This window comes from Rhamphochromis longiceps, linkage group LG20, assembly GCF_057381845.1.
Source record: "Rhamphochromis longiceps isolate RC_006_pf linkage group LG20, R_longiceps_female_GT1.1, whole genome shotgun sequence".
Lineage (NCBI taxonomy): Eukaryota > Metazoa > Chordata > Actinopteri > Cichliformes > Cichlidae > Rhamphochromis > Rhamphochromis longiceps.
The window spans coordinates 31,750,663-31,766,198 of record NC_140576.1 but is presented as its reverse complement, the minus strand read 5'-3'; the positions used below and the strand labels follow the sequence as shown (position 1 = coordinate 31,766,198).

General features: G+C 40.8%; 1 protein-coding gene across 1 annotated transcript in view; it reads right to left on the bottom strand.

The window, feature by feature from the left end:
• Nucleotides 1–15,536, bottom strand: part of plxna2 (plexin A2) — a 166,234-nt gene that overhangs the window by 37,690 nt on the left and 113,008 nt on the right. Inside the window, exons 12-17 of the mRNA XM_085395036.1 lie at nt 15,179–15,378; nt 7,421–7,572; nt 4,100–4,217; nt 2,770–2,906; nt 1,460–1,627; nt 40–133 (exon numbers count right to left, since the gene is read on the bottom strand). Of these exons, the coding sequence (XP_085251162.1) occupies nt 40–133; nt 1,460–1,627; nt 2,770–2,906; nt 4,100–4,217; nt 7,421–7,572; nt 15,179–15,378 (869 nt within the window). The remainder of the gene's footprint in view (nt 1–39; nt 134–1,459; nt 1,628–2,769; nt 2,907–4,099; nt 4,218–7,420; nt 7,573–15,178; nt 15,379–15,536) is intronic.

Here is a 15,536-nt window from a genome sequence, read left to right as displayed (position 1 = left end):
TTTGTGGTTGAAAACAGATTAATAGTGAGTGATTCTTACATTGACAGACTCTCGGCCAGCATATTTCACTCTGATCCGGGGCTCTTGAACCACATCCAGATTAGTTCCCGTCACCATCAGGGGTGTGTGACCGCTGAATAAATGGAAGAAGTTAGACAAAATTTATTACAGGAGTTTTTATAATCATGTTTGTCAGATCCGAATTTCATTTTGTGCAGACTAAGAAAGAGAATATCTGAGAAAAAGACCCGCAGCAGTCCAAAGCCTATTGTAAACTTTCTAACTCTGATCTGTTTCTTCAAAGTGTTCCCCATCACTTGGGGAACAAAAAGCTTCATATCAAAAGCCATTTAAAGGTTAATTTGGGACAAAACAGCCCATGGAAGATGGTGATTAGAGATGCATTTTTTATGTTTTTACTATTCACAATCAAGTAGCGCAAAAAAAATAAATAAAAAACAGACAGCTCAAATATATTAATATGCATAAACAGAGGAGGTGGAAAATTGCTGAATTCCCAGCCCTCCTGTAGCTGGTTGGATTTGTTAAAAATGGTTTTTCTGTTGCACTTGTCAATGTGGTTTGCTGAATAAAGGTTTAGGGTAAAGATCACTGTACCAGTAGTGAGTTACTGTGGACAGACTGTGTGCTGTCCGTGGCGTCCATAGATTATACACTCAGCAACTATGCAAAATAACTGCTCCGTGCTCGCTTTTCTTTCTGTCTTTCTACACAATTTGAGCTCCAATTTTTGAGACATTGAAAATCAGTTCACACTGTGTAATTTAAAATGGAATTAGATGGAAATTTAATTTATTTTCTCTTCCGAAACACAAAGAAAGCAAAACAGATATGTGGTTCCTATCAGTTTCTCCCTTCGTTATTCCTCCTATTCCCTTTGTGTTGTCACGATTTTGCTGCAGTGTGCCATACTCTCCATCTCTAAGCTCACGCCATCTGTTGTGGACTCGCACATTGTTCTGTTATGCCATTGTTTCATCTTCATCCCTCTCCTCCTTTTAATTAGTAGTCTTCTATGTCTGTGTATCTATCTGCCAAAGACGTTCAACACATGGATCGACACTGCATTCAGTAGGAGAATCTCAGTCTCAAAAGTGCCCATCCTCTCCAATCAGTGAGCTTCACTTCTAAATCATGCTTTTTATTTGTTCTTGTTTCTAATGTCTCTGTAAAGCACTTTGAATCACCTTGTTGTTGAATTGTGCTATACAAATAAACTTGCCTTGCCTTGCCTTCTATCAATTCCAGACTAATTGGAAAAGAACCGAACAGTAATTGAAAATGCAATATTGACTCGTCTGTTTATTGTTGCTGGCTTGGACTGATTGGCTCTAAAGCTTTGGATTGGGAAATTCTTGTCTACGTGTCAAAAGCTCAAGGCTGGTAGCTGAGGACACGAATAAAACTCTCATACATACAATCTGAGGAATGTGCATACCTTGCAATGCTCCAGTCTGGTTCAATGCGCTGTACAGTAGGGTCCTCTGTGTACTCAAAGGTGAGGCTCTCTCTGATTTGGGCACGATCCACGCTGACGCTGATCTGAACTGGGCCGACTCCAGACAGAGAAGGGGCAGAGTAGCACACTATCTCTGTCTTTGTCCTTCTACACAAAAAAATAAGAACACCTCTATAAATCTGTAGCAAAACGAATGAATATGAGAAGACACAAACTTGATTTATATGAGCAAAAAAAACATACTATTTTTTTCTGTGAGACCTGTTCTGTAATTATCCCACTCAAAACATGACGAACAGGTGCACTCAGTGCACATTAACATGCAGTCAGTACTTTCAGCTCTCATACATCCTTCTAAAACATGCTTTCTCCTCCCTGTACAAGACTTTGTGATCTACACACAAACCCTCAGAATTTGTCCAAATTCATTAGTAGAGTGCTTGTAGTAGAACAGGCCCACATCTACCTCTTTCTCCCATGACAGGAATACAGTGAAGAAGCTGTAATTAGCCCCATATCTCAAGTTTACTTGACTCCTCAACCTTACAACATTACAGTCAGAACACTGTGGCAGGGCTTAAAATAGGTGCCTCCAGGAGTGGAAATCAGAAAGAGGGCATGTATGAGTAACTAAAAGACGGCAGGAGGGATGGGTGTAGAGAAATGGAAGCAACTTGCGAGACTGAGAATTAAAAAATTTGAGGGATGGGGGAGAACAGATAAACTAATTAGGAATGGGAGAATGAAGAGAATGAGAAGGATGGGGCTAGATAAAAAAAGGAAGATATTATTACAAGGTTTGATGCAGTAGGTCATCAAAACCTTATTAGAATTTACACAAGTTTTAACAAAGGTATAAAGAGGTTCCCCTTGGGGGGTATTCGCAGTATAATATCAAAGGAAAAAAAACCCCAAAACAAAAGAATAAAGACATAGAAATGCTGCTTATTTAATGTGAATAAATCACTATCTTGACAACACAAGCTGTTGTTTTATTTATTTATTTACTCTTAAAAATTGCTAATAGCATGCCATATAGCCAACATTTTCTGACAGTTATGCTGGAGGGCAAAAACTTAGCTAAACTAATTCAAATCATTTTTATACTATGAGAAACTGCTATTTGTGCTATGTATGGAAATTCATGGCATTTATGGTGACTGGATTAGTTTAACTCCACAATATCAACATAAACGTTTAGTGTTTCCACCATGATGTGCATTTCCTCATTCTGCAGACTCTGTAGCAGCACATATGCAGGACAATTATGTTGGAGATTAAGATCTCACCCAAAGAACTCGCATGTCTGGTTTCCAAACTTAACGTTGACACTGCTGCCGGCACCGAGGTTTTCTCCCATTATAGTTACTTTAGTGCCCCCAGACTCTGGACCTCTTCTAGGAGACAGGCCTGTGACAGTTGGAGTCTAAAAAAACAAAACAAAAAACCACAGATGCAGAAAGAGAGACATTAAGACAGACTGTCAGAGTCATTTAAAATGAGGGAAAGGAAAAGGAAGAAATGACACGAGACCAGCAGACAGATTAAAAGATATATGCATTTTACAGTAAGCAGGGAAGCATCTCTGTTGTAACACTCAGTGTTATCACTAATTTCCAGCAAATTACAGTTATTCGTATTGTCAGAGTGATGGCAGTGAACTGCAGTACAATAAAGCCTTAGTGTCCTCTTATAGATTCCACTACTGGGTGCCCTGCATTGCTGGGTTGCATCTGAGTGGAGCTTTTTTAAAGACAATCTGAAAATAACGAATGCTTTCAGCGGCGTGCAGCCAGGATGCTGTCACACAGACAGATGGAGTAATATTCAAGTAGACAGCACACATACACAGGAACACACGTACACACATAAAAGCATCTGTGTGCACACACCTGTATCTGAACAAACATAAAACAACCATTTTAAAAGCGACTAAATGCACACTGTCATTTACAATGTCCCTTTGTCTACAAGGTCACGTAGGGAATATGTCTTGTCTGAAGAATGCTCCTGTGATGATGCAGTCTTTTTTAGGTGCACTGCAATAGAAGGGAATTGTAAGCGTTGCCAATTCTAAGCTCTGTGAAGTAATCTCAGAGGAATTCCACTGCTTCCCAGAGTAGCAGCCGTATCACTGGTGAGAAAAAGTGGCCAAGCCTGTGTTACAGAGCCAAGAGCATCATGCTGACAAAACTCAAAACTGACAGCGACGTGTGACATCCAGCATGCAGGATAGTGCAGGTACTCTGAAAACAACAGCAGTAATTACTGACTGCTGTTAATAGTTAAAAGAGTGCTAATTGTGAAGGTGTGAGAGAGTGCTAATGAGAAAGCAGATTAACTGTTAGGTGCAGGTCAGGTAGACAGCAGATATCTGAGAAAAGGAAATGTGTGCGAGTGTGTGAGGATGGCAAGTACACACAGACTGTACATAAAAGCTGGAAATAGCCATATACTAAGTATATGGCTATTTATATAATTATATAATATATAATTATATATATATAGTTATATAATATATTTAGTTAGTTGTACATAGATTCTTTTTAGCCATATACTGGCTAGATCACAAGTGTTATTTCAGAATACAATACAAATGGAGTTTAATTACACTCATACCACAAAGGAGTAGAGTTGTGAGGAACGAGCCCGGAGTTCTGGTTTGCACTCTCCGACACAGAGCTGTACTGGACCCGGCATACTGTCCGCATGGGCCATATCCATCTCACATACGATCCTGCAAAAGACAGTTAAAATGGGTTTCCAATTAAAATGACTTCAGGAACAGAAGTATACTCCCATACTTGAAGCGGGAATTCAATTTTTTTTTTAAAAAGTAACATTAAACTTAAACATGGTCTTCATGATTTAATGCTTAAGCAACGTTGTAGAAAAGAATATTCAAAGCACTTCGCTGCTTGATATTGATATATCTTCTGCTCTAATTACAATATTTTTTGTAGTTTCATTCATTTCATTACATGACACAGTCAGACATCGATGACAATCTTTAAATGAGACCATGTCTGCTCCTCTTTTGGCACTCCAGCATGCTGCACCTGAATGTAGTAAATTTCCCACTAACAGCTAGCCCTCCCCAACAGTGGTGGTGCTGTGCCAGTACAGCAAGACTAATGTTAATCATGCAGCAAGATCAATACCGTTCCATCATATCATGTGATCAGGTATCTCCCAGCACTGCAGGTGACTAGATCGAATGACATAATAAAATGAGAGCGTCTATTGATCGCTGGTGCCAGGGAGTAATAAAGTACAAGAAGCAATCACAGTGTGGAAAGAGAGATGGAATATGTGGGGGAGCAGATGGCAGGGGCAGGTAGGAGCGGAGCTGATGAAGCAGAGCAGATGTATTGTTTCTCCAGCACTGATCATCTGAATTACAACAAATGACTTTGAGAGCTTTGTTGGATGAGCTATGTGGACGAGTGTAGCTAAAGGAGGATTTACTTGCCGACAAACCTAATAATATCCTCTTACTGCACCTCACAAAAACAGAGACTCGCTTGCTTCCTACCTGAAAGCAAAACTGTACTGGCCATTTGCAAAGTTACAGATTTATGATAATAAGTTGGGTTTTTTGTGGGGTTTTTTTTTTTTTAATTTATCATTCGTTTTCTCTGTGGATCTTCGCAATTAAGTCTGCTAAAAAAAACAAACAAACTTGCAGGTTACTTTTAAAATTCATTCATACAAATAAGGTTTCAGTTTGGAATCTACAACAAAAAATGCTGCAGAATAGTCTCAGTCCTTAAAAAAGTACTTTTTGACAGCTGGAAAAAAGGAACAAACAAAAGTTCAGACTTTTTCTTCAAAGCAGGAGTAGCTTTCACACACACCTCTGAAGTAGTAACATAAAAGACACATAAATATGTATGTTTTTTTGTACAGTCCAGTCCATCATAGGGTGGCTGATGACTGAATTAAGACTCAAAACAAACACCAACAGTCAGCTAAGGACATGCGCATAATGAACCTAGAGGCAAAATACAATCCAAAGGTGCTGAATAAAAGTCCAGCTCAGTATATCATCTGGACGACTTCATCTCCTTCAAAGTTGGACTTAAAAGGTTATAGGTTAGTTTTTTAATTTTGCACAGTCAATTTTTTTTTCTTTACCCGCCATATAAATGAATTCCCCAGCTTGTCCCCAATCGCATTAAAGTGCTGTCAGATCAGTGTGCTGCACACAAAGTGTCTCCTACAGCCAAGTGGATTTTAATTACAGCTATACAGCTACTCAATGCAGGGCAAGGAACCACAGAAATACTCTATGCCATGTGAGCTGTTATAGCTTTACTACTTTATTACCGCATCACAGTAAACAGTAGTAGCAAGTGTGCACATGTGACTGCGAGATATGTCTTTGTAACACCATGCAGAAGTTAAACTATGCGACTTATAGCAATGGCATCACGCTTCGCTGTTCTCTTTCTGAGGGCACAAGTAGGTCAAAGAAAAAATTAGGGTTAAAGGCTCCTCTGAGAACCATGCCAGTGATAGGCTGCATGGGTGTTGGTGTGTGGGTTCATTCACATGTGGGTTCATGCCTGTCATCTTTTTTAGTGAATTGCTATACATTTCATTCTTAACACCATTTTCTTACAGATTTAAAGTCAGTAGAGAGAGAATTTCACTTTAACTGAAAGAAAAGCCAATTATTTCTGAGTACTTGTCTCTCCTAAAGAAAACTATAAATATTATAATAAAATTTCTAGAGAGCTGTGGTGGCTGAAGGGTCCAATAATAAAGGTTACAATAGCAATGTTGTACTATTTTAATAGACTATTCCTCATATCCTATTGATTTTCCGTGGTACAATTATCTAACCTGTAATTGCTCCATAATGTGTATTTTTGTTCCTTCTGCATAAAATGCTTAAAAATCATAATAGAATAGTTTTTTTATAATGAAGTATTGCCTTTCCCTCAACAATGAAGCTCAATTCCCAAAGGCAACTCAACCTAACCCTAGTCTAAATATGTACATATATATTTTTAGGGTAAACTAACACACTATCTATACATACATTATCTTGGGAGGGCTAACACAACCTGAGATTAAACAACCATGAGGCGCTGGGTCTTTAAGTCTACACACGTTTGTGTGTCTAGCCAAGGGGGTGGTGGGCAAGTTGGGAAGCATGGGCCACGTTTCATTAGTTCAGGGTGAACGGGACAGACTTTACCATGATGTACACACAGCATGGGACAATTAAGGAGGTAAACACAAGTAAACACACACAGCTGTTATGGGATTGTTGCTGACTAGATGAGCTACACAGAGAGAACTGGGCTACTGTGCTGCAGGGAGGGAAAACAGCAATGTCAAGACCAGACTGTTTGGACCTGCTCCAGTCTTCATTAAAGCGGGAGATTGTGCAACACACATATATAGTTTAGAGCTTATTAGCTGTTACAGCACATAAATAATGTATCAAAACCTAAGGCTAGATGCATGCTATTATGAGAGTTAATAACGGATTGAATGCATCCCTATGTTCAATATTAATTGAATAAAAGAACATGAAATAAATTATAATTTTTTTTTTTTTAAAGTTACTGAATAATTACTTAAAACCTCGGTCACTCTGTCATTTTGTTTTTTCCTACTTTTATACACTTGTAGGAACAGCAAATATAGTCCATTTAGAATATTTTGCTACTGTTAGCAAGTGAGAGGGCATATGGCCACACCGTGTGCAGCAATTCCTATAAATAACTGTTATTACATACAATGTACATATACACTTTCTGCAAATGAGATCTGCTTATAAACTGGGAGGGTTGGTTGGAAGAAACGTCATGTTTTCACTTAACTTGAAGGAATAATTGTGTTTGTAATTAAATGTTGTGTAGTTATCCATCAATAATAAGTATTAGCAATAGTTTTGAAATGATCATTCCTGTTTGGATCACTTACTGTTCAGCAATGATGTAGCCATCCTCTACAGGGGTACACCTCACTCCTGCCACCTCTACATTGCCGACCATATCTGAGAAAGCCAGACCAAGGTTTGTGCCATGGATGGTCACCCGGGTGCCTCCCTCTGGGGGTCCAGCCACTGGTGTTACCTATAATGTTGGAGAGAAACTAGACATCAAATGATGTTTTTGTCTTCAGGGATGCGGCGGGTTTATAGAAACACATAAATGCGTACAGGTTTCTGTATGTGCTCAAGGGTAAATATGCTCTTTTGGTCCAGGTGGCTGTAAAAGCAATTAAGTGTACTCCCCAGTCCTACATCCACAAAATGTCAGAACATGTCATGAGTCACTGTGCCAAGAGCAACTTCTAATCACAACAGCACCTAATGACACTTGTTTTGCAGCTCTTCTTGTTAAAATGTGGCATTATACCCATCCACACACCATGCATACATAATCACCAGTGAATACAAAGGTTTTTTTTCTTTTGCAATTTCGTTCTCCTGCAACAGCAAATCTTTTTAAAAAAAGGAACTTTGGGATAAAGACGAAGCTGTTTTTAACACTCAGCAAAGCCACCTGCTCAGAATCTACCCTGCTTAACATGGATGTTAAATCTAACAAGGGGGGATACTAATGATTAGCGAAGACCACCTACTCATAAAATGCAATATGGCTGCCCAGCATGACCTTGGCACAGGGTGGCACAGTGCCTTCTGTGCTGCAGAGTCCTGTTGAGGCACCAACCTGGCCATCACACAGCCATTTAAACACAAGAGGACAAGATAAGGAGGAGGAGTAAAAACAAAAACGAGAACACAGAATGAAATGGAAAAAAGGTTAGAAAAAAAAGACCAAAAGAGTAGGCAATACTGTGCAGTCACCAAAGGAATACAGAAAAACCAAGAGAGGAGGGCAGCAGGGAGGATAGACTGTCACTTTGCTGTGTGGGGCTGCTATGCAAACAATCAATACGCTATTACTGACCATGCAAGCAGAAGGGAAAAAACAAGAGTCAGTTGTACCCGCTCACTGAACTGCAAACCCCCACGTGATGGCAACCCTTTAAGACTTGCTGTACACCCTCTATCCCCACCCCCAACACCCACTAGGGCATTGCGGCTTCCGTGTGGGATGCTGGCATTGTAATCTAGATTCAGTGGACATTAATTGCTCTGGATGTAAAGTAAGTGTGTCACTGCAACGCCTGAGGGGCCTGAATACATGAATCTTTTAGCACTGCTTGGGCATGCAGGGTATAGAAGGGGGGAACATAATGGCTAAATATATCCATGTCAGGCGATGGCAGCAGCTATTCGAGTAGACTTAGTGATGGTTACATAAGCAATGTGAGGGCCTGTGAGAAAACAAGGGAGGGGAAAAAAAGAAAGGAAAAGCACGAAGAGGAAGGGAATGGAAGAAAGAAGAGTGAAAATGGGGTGAGCAGCGGGGGGAAGTGGACGCAGTTTCGGTCCCATCAGACAAGACGGGTGACAGGTGAGGCAGGGACGGTGACAGGACAGCAGTGCTGTATCACAGACGGGCATGCTAAAAGCTTGGGAGTCCTCCTCCTTCTACTTAGAGACTGAAATGGACACTTCCCATGGTGGACCAAGGACATGATGATAATCCAGTTCACGCAGAAAACCCATTTCCCTGAGTTCCCCACTGACAGACAGAGCCTTGATTCATCTGGATCATGGAAAAAAACTATCACTTCAAAGATGCACCAGGCTGTGAGGCATAAGAGAACTTCTGCTCTTTGTCTTTGTGTCTGCATTTCTAACACATACAAAGGAACCAGATCTATAAAGAATTTTTTTTTGTTTACAAGACTGATTTGATTGCCAATCACATTAGTTCTAATGGTCTTTATAGACAAATAAAAGTAGTCATATATACTATCATCTGGTAGCATAGGTTTGTGTTTATATTTCACTGCAAAATTATCTTGTTTGCATCACTCTTTCTTTGTTTTCTTCCCATCCATCATCTTATCTCCCCAGGCCATGTGACACATCTTCCTCTTCCTCTAGTTTGCTTGTTTTGCTTTACCAAACTGTATTTCAGAAGGGAAAAGGAAGCGTTGCTGGTCATGCACACACACGCCCTTCTGCCCCAGCTCCCTTTTCCCACCCAGTGCTGCCATGCCATGCTCCCTATGTAATCCTTTTAGCAGCAGTGCTGCTGCCCGCCTGGCATTGTCACACTGTCAATAGAGGGTAATTCCCAGCAAACAGGCAGTCAGCTTGCAAGCCACTCTCCCTGCTCCTACTCATGCAGTCGCTCTGGCATAATGTATCTCTCTCTGGCCAAAAGACCATGAAAAGAATAAATGAAAAAACACTAGAATCATTAGAGATAAAAATGCATGGCTTAAGTAAAAAAAAAAAAAAAAAAAAGACATTCTGATGTACAAGAATTCAATTTCCAGAAAAAAAAATGCTGGCTAGTTTTGAGAAGACACCTTGTTATTCTGAGAAATAACAAAAACTATGGCGACAGAGAGAAATGGGCTTCAATGTGAATAACCTGGGGCTGTCTGTCAGCGTGGTGCTGACATATTCAGCTGAAGTAATGGCGGGGAAAGATGTGCTGATGCAGCCAATGCTAAACTCAATACATAGAGCAGAGTGCAATACACCAACCGAGCTGCCTTCGGGCTATGCAAGCCAAGCATGTCACTGTAACTACGGCAGCTGACCGAGCCCGGTGGAATTCAGCAATAATAATATTCCTCATTTACTATTAAAATCTATAATACGAAAAAAATCTACTGTATGTTCATTATTATCTACTTTCAATAAAGCTTAGATATACAGGGAGTGCAGAATTATTAGGCAAATGAGTATTTTGTCCACGTCATCCTCCTCATGCATGTTGTCCTACTCCAAGCTGTATAGGCTCGAAAGCCTACTACCAATTAAGCATATTAGGTGATGTGCATCTCTGTAATGAGAAGGGGTGTGGTCTAATGACATCAACACCCTATATCAGGTGTGCATAATTATTAGGCAACTTCCTTTCCTTTATTTGTTTTTTGTTAAGTTGCCTAATAATTATGCACAGTAATAGTCACCTGCACACACAGATATCCCCCTAAAATAACTAAAACTAAAAACAAACTAAAAACTACTTCCAAAAACATTCAGCTTTGATATTAATGAGTTTTTTGGGTTCGTTGAGAACATGGTTGTTGTTCAATAATAAAATTATTCCTCAAAAATACAACTTGCCTAATAATTCTGCACTCCCTGTATAGGATACGATCTTTTTATGCCCTTAAAAACACCACAGTGGGAGATTTCTGTTTTTCCCAAAGCTCTATGTTTGGCTTTTGAAATTAAACAACCTTTGATATCATTTAGAAGCTTGCAGATAATCTCTTTGTCTTGCCACTCAGACTAATTCTTAGCTCAGACTAATTCTAGCATGTCACATTTAATTGTGAGAAGCATTTAATGGGCTTGATAAAACCCCACTGATCGCTTGTTCCAGAACAAACTGCATCCTAAATACTTTATAGAGTCTTGAATGTCTTGTAATAGGCTGAGACATATTGGTTACAATAAAAATGAGCATGAGGGTGGGAATGGATGTTTGTATCTGTGTGTGCCTGTATGTCTGTGTCTATATGTCAGGTTGGGTGTCAGGCGCCACCTCTCTGGGGACATCTCAGGCCCTCCAAGGTTTGGAGGCCTATCTCCCCCTACCACCACTTCCCCTGCCAGTGGCGGACCCCCTCAGACATCGGTGCGTTGGTGGTTCTTTGTGTCCGGGGATGGGCGTCCAGGTACACACCGGCTCACTCCTTGGCGGCCGCTTATCGGGGCCTGGAGCCTGGGGCTCGCTCGGGCCACTTCGGAGGTGGGGTGCCCCCGGCCTCTCGGCCTGGGGCTCGGTCACTCAGGCGCAGCTGGCTGCCGGCGGAGCTCACGGGCGCGTCACTGCAACCCCCCCTGGCTTCTGCTCCGCGGCTGCTGAGTGAGCCCTCATCTGGGACTCTCCTCAGCTCTTTCCGGGACAGTGGCGCAGCTGCCCCTCTGTTGGTCTTCCTTGGTCTCTTGTGTTCTGGGGGCCTCTGGATGTCTGGAGTTTTGATCTCCTCCACACCTGCTTCACGCCCTGGAGGACGGGGCTGTGGCCCCCCCACACCCTCTAGCAGATTATTACATGAAGGAACCTTTTAAAAAACAAAAAACAAGCGCGTCCATGCTCACAGGTGTACACACGGGTGATCACACCCACAAACTACACCCTTTTTGGCTCCTACCTCAAAGCACACTGTGTTCTGTTGATCTTATGTGCTGCACAATAATGTTTAACATTTAGTATTTACTGTCATATTCCCATATATCATTGTGATGTTGTTTATTCTATTACTCTTGTTCTCTTCTGCTTGCTTTCTTTTTTCTTTCTCAGCAGGTGATCCAGGTGATTGATATATGCATTTTTTTTTTCTCTGCCCGTTCTGTTGGTTTTTGTCTTTTGCCCTTCTCCCCCGTCCCTCTTCTCAGCTGTTTCTCTTTCCCTCTTTCTTTCTCCCCTTCTTTCCCCCAGTCAAGTCTGTCCCGTATTCAGTAAGTGAAAATAAAATAAACAATAAAAGGTGAATCAAATGGACCATTACGGCAAGGCTGGGATGGTCAGTTTGGTAAAGTAAATCCGTTGGGCATCTTTCTTTGCCTTTAGACAACAATTCTGATGGCAAAAGAGCCAAACGGGACAGGCAAAAAAAAAAAAAAAAAAAAAAAAAAAAAATACAATAAAAATGAGCTGAAAACAAGTAAAAAACAAAAGAAGACTATGTAAAAAAAAAAAAAACCAAGACCTGTGATTTGAATGGGGAATTGTAACCTATCATCTGGTTTGCATGTGAATCTGTGGGGTGCTGAGCAATATTTTATTCTTCAGCTGGCAGATTTAATAAAGGTCAGCATCCATACAGTACAGAAGCACTCTCGGGGTTACAGCAGTAAGCAGAGTTCAGTTGTAGTCTGATAACAGCTGACAGGCCTGCTATCCCCGTGGAGTTCAAAATATCAACAAAAAGCATGCATTCACTTGCATGTTTGAGGAAGAAAGAGAAAAAAGGAATCCCATATTTTTTCTTTCCTAAGGCTATAGCTAGATGTTTATATTTACTGTCACTAGAGGCAGGGGAGCTTCTTTGCTATACAGTTAACTCATACAGAAACCACGGCCGAAGCGTATTGAGGAAACGCCTTTCATATGCCCATCTAACTCCCAGCTTCATTTGATGTTGTTCCCTCTGCTGTTAGCAGGGGCTTACATCTCTTCAATATTAATGGCCCGTGGTGGGAGGCACCGTGGCACTTAATAGAAACATTAATTATTCAAAAGGCCTATCTTGTGGAAGGCACATCTACTAATGTGTTAGTATGTATACAAATCAGCTCTTGATGGGGGCTTTGGCGCATACAATCAAAACCAAATTTATTAATAAATTCAGCCCAACAGGGGGATGTCGGCTTCTTAAAGAAACTGTAATCACTGAGAGACGGGAGGGGGGTGGGGGCGGGGGGGTGCTAGGACGACGCACGAATGATGAGCGCCGGCTTCACTACCAATGATGAGTAGAAAATAGGTGTGTCTGTCTGAAGTACATGCTCACGCAGAGTTGATTTTGCCACCTACAGCCATAAACAGATCTGATTTTAGATTGGCCTCAGGAGCCCCCCACGCCCAAACTTCCCCCCTACTCCCCGGCTCCTTTGTTCTTCCCACCTTTGATGACTTTACATCTCCCCCTCAGTCTTTTGTTGTCTTGCTTGAATCGTTTCACCTCACCCAAACCATTCATACTTTCACAAGTGTAGTTTTTTATTTTTCTTCCACTTAAACGGAAAGACTGACCGTGTAGCTCTGCTTCTGTAATATATTGTCAATCACTGGTTTTTGATAGAAGTGCTAATTGAAGAATAATATAAAAATAATAATTATGCCAGTCATTTCCCCTGTGAGCTTTTTCCTTTGGCTTGCCATGTCATTTCAAAACCGGTTTGTTACATTCTGTAGTTTTCAGATTTGCTTTTGACATCATTGCTTAAACATTGGACAACTGATGGATGCAGTATAGATATAGTAATGCAAGGTTCTCAATGTTTAAGCTTACTTTTGGTTACATGTTTTATTTATTGCTTCTTTTGTGCTCTTCACTATTGCAAGTCCCATTGCATGATGTGTCAAAGTCTCAAACTCATCATAATGGATGTAATTTGGCAAAAAGAGTCAGAAACAGTTAAACACAGAGACACAAGAACAAAAAACATGGAGGTATAAGACAGCAGGGAAAAGAAAAAAGAAGATCGGTCGGACTTCATCAGCTTGCCTATTTTTCGTGATTATTTGCGTGTAGTATAGCAAATCAATTACCCAAGTTGTTAGCTTCAGTTTTTAATTGGCTAGAGTTACATGTGGGTATGTAGTGGAGGAAAAAGAAGCTAAATGAATAAATGTGGAGGCAGATAGGTCTGGTAGGTTAACCACAATGCACTGGTGTGTTACCAAGCTAATTAAATAGTCGGCCCCTCCTGGCCTGACTCCTCTGTGACAGCAGACCGACAGTGGGGGCTTTGAGTAAGCAAAGGTCTGCTTGTGGAAAACAAATAAGCACTTCCAGGTCATGATCCCGATCTTGCTGATGTGGAGGACATCCAGCTATTGGGTTCTAGTCATGTCTGTGAAAATTCAGCATGACAGAAAAAACAAGAAGGAGCACCGCTCATTCACTTGGTTATGGATGCAAAGATAATTAAAAAAAAACTACGATTACTTGCTTGTGAAATTCCCTTTTTAACAGTTATTGGTGCCAAAGAAACTTTCAAAGGGCTGGAATAACCTTGTGTGAGGACAAAAGACATTAAAATCTATGAGCAGGGAGCTGTGCCTATGCACAAAGAGAAAGCAGATGTCAAAGAGACAGCCCTTTAAAACTACAAATCTCAAGCTCTATTTCTGTGCGTGCATGTATTTGTGTGTCCTTGCCCTTGGATAAGTCCTGAAGATGAAAAGAACTCTCATAAGAATAAGCACCTGCGAGTATAACACATATAGCCGCACAGGTACATAAACAGCCATACATATAATTTTTGTTTTTAAGCAAATAAAGATAGATAAACACAGAAAAAGAAAAGGCAAGATAAAAGGACAGACAGAAAGGCAACAAACATTTAAGGATGTGCAGGCATTTGGTGGGCCAAGCACAGTAGGGAGCCTATTGAAGGTTTATTCTCATTCTTTCTGAGTCCACACAAAACCAAAGTAGAGTAGAACAGCTGCTTCTCATGCAACACCTTGTTCTATCTTGTACAAGATAAAAATTTTAATTTATCAGAGGTCCTATCCATCTCTTTAAAGAATCCCGCTATTACCGCTTCAACTTAAATGTTAAAAAACAGCATGCCAGAGTCAAGTGTATTCTTATTCTGCTGCAATTTAGTGATCATGATGTGCTTTGGAGAATACCGAACAGGTTTTTCACTTTGTAACTGCCTTGCCACTGGCACAGATGACAATGTCTTATTAAGCCGTTTTAAGCTGTCTGAGCTGTTAACTTTGAATTTTAAGTATACTTCTACAGTCTCAGCTGAGCGCCTCATGACCCTCTGTGAAAGAACTGTGACAAGATGCAAGACACACCTTGCAACGGAAGCTGATAATTACATATCGATTGACCGCTGGATCTGTGTGGGCAGGTAGGAAGGACAGACGAGGGATTATAGGTACTGACCTCAGTGATGCGTGGGTTGGTACACTTCACATTCTTGCTGGACAGGTTCAGCCAGCGGGTTGTGTAAGGGTTGATGGGGGGGCAGTGGTGCCTCAGTGTACACCTTCCCTCACCACTGCACCAGCCACACTGGAATTTCCTCTCTGCCTTTAGACACATGCCGCAGCTGTCCCGCTGGGCTGCACACTTGTACAAGTGCACTGTGGGATGACATGGGCAATACAGTGAACATACCAATAAGTATTGCTGTTATTGTTAAAAGGAAAACTGGTAGATAGTCTGCTATGAGTAAAATATTTTTCAAATTTCTTAAATACTCTACAAATGATTTGACATGAATACATACAAATGCTTTTGT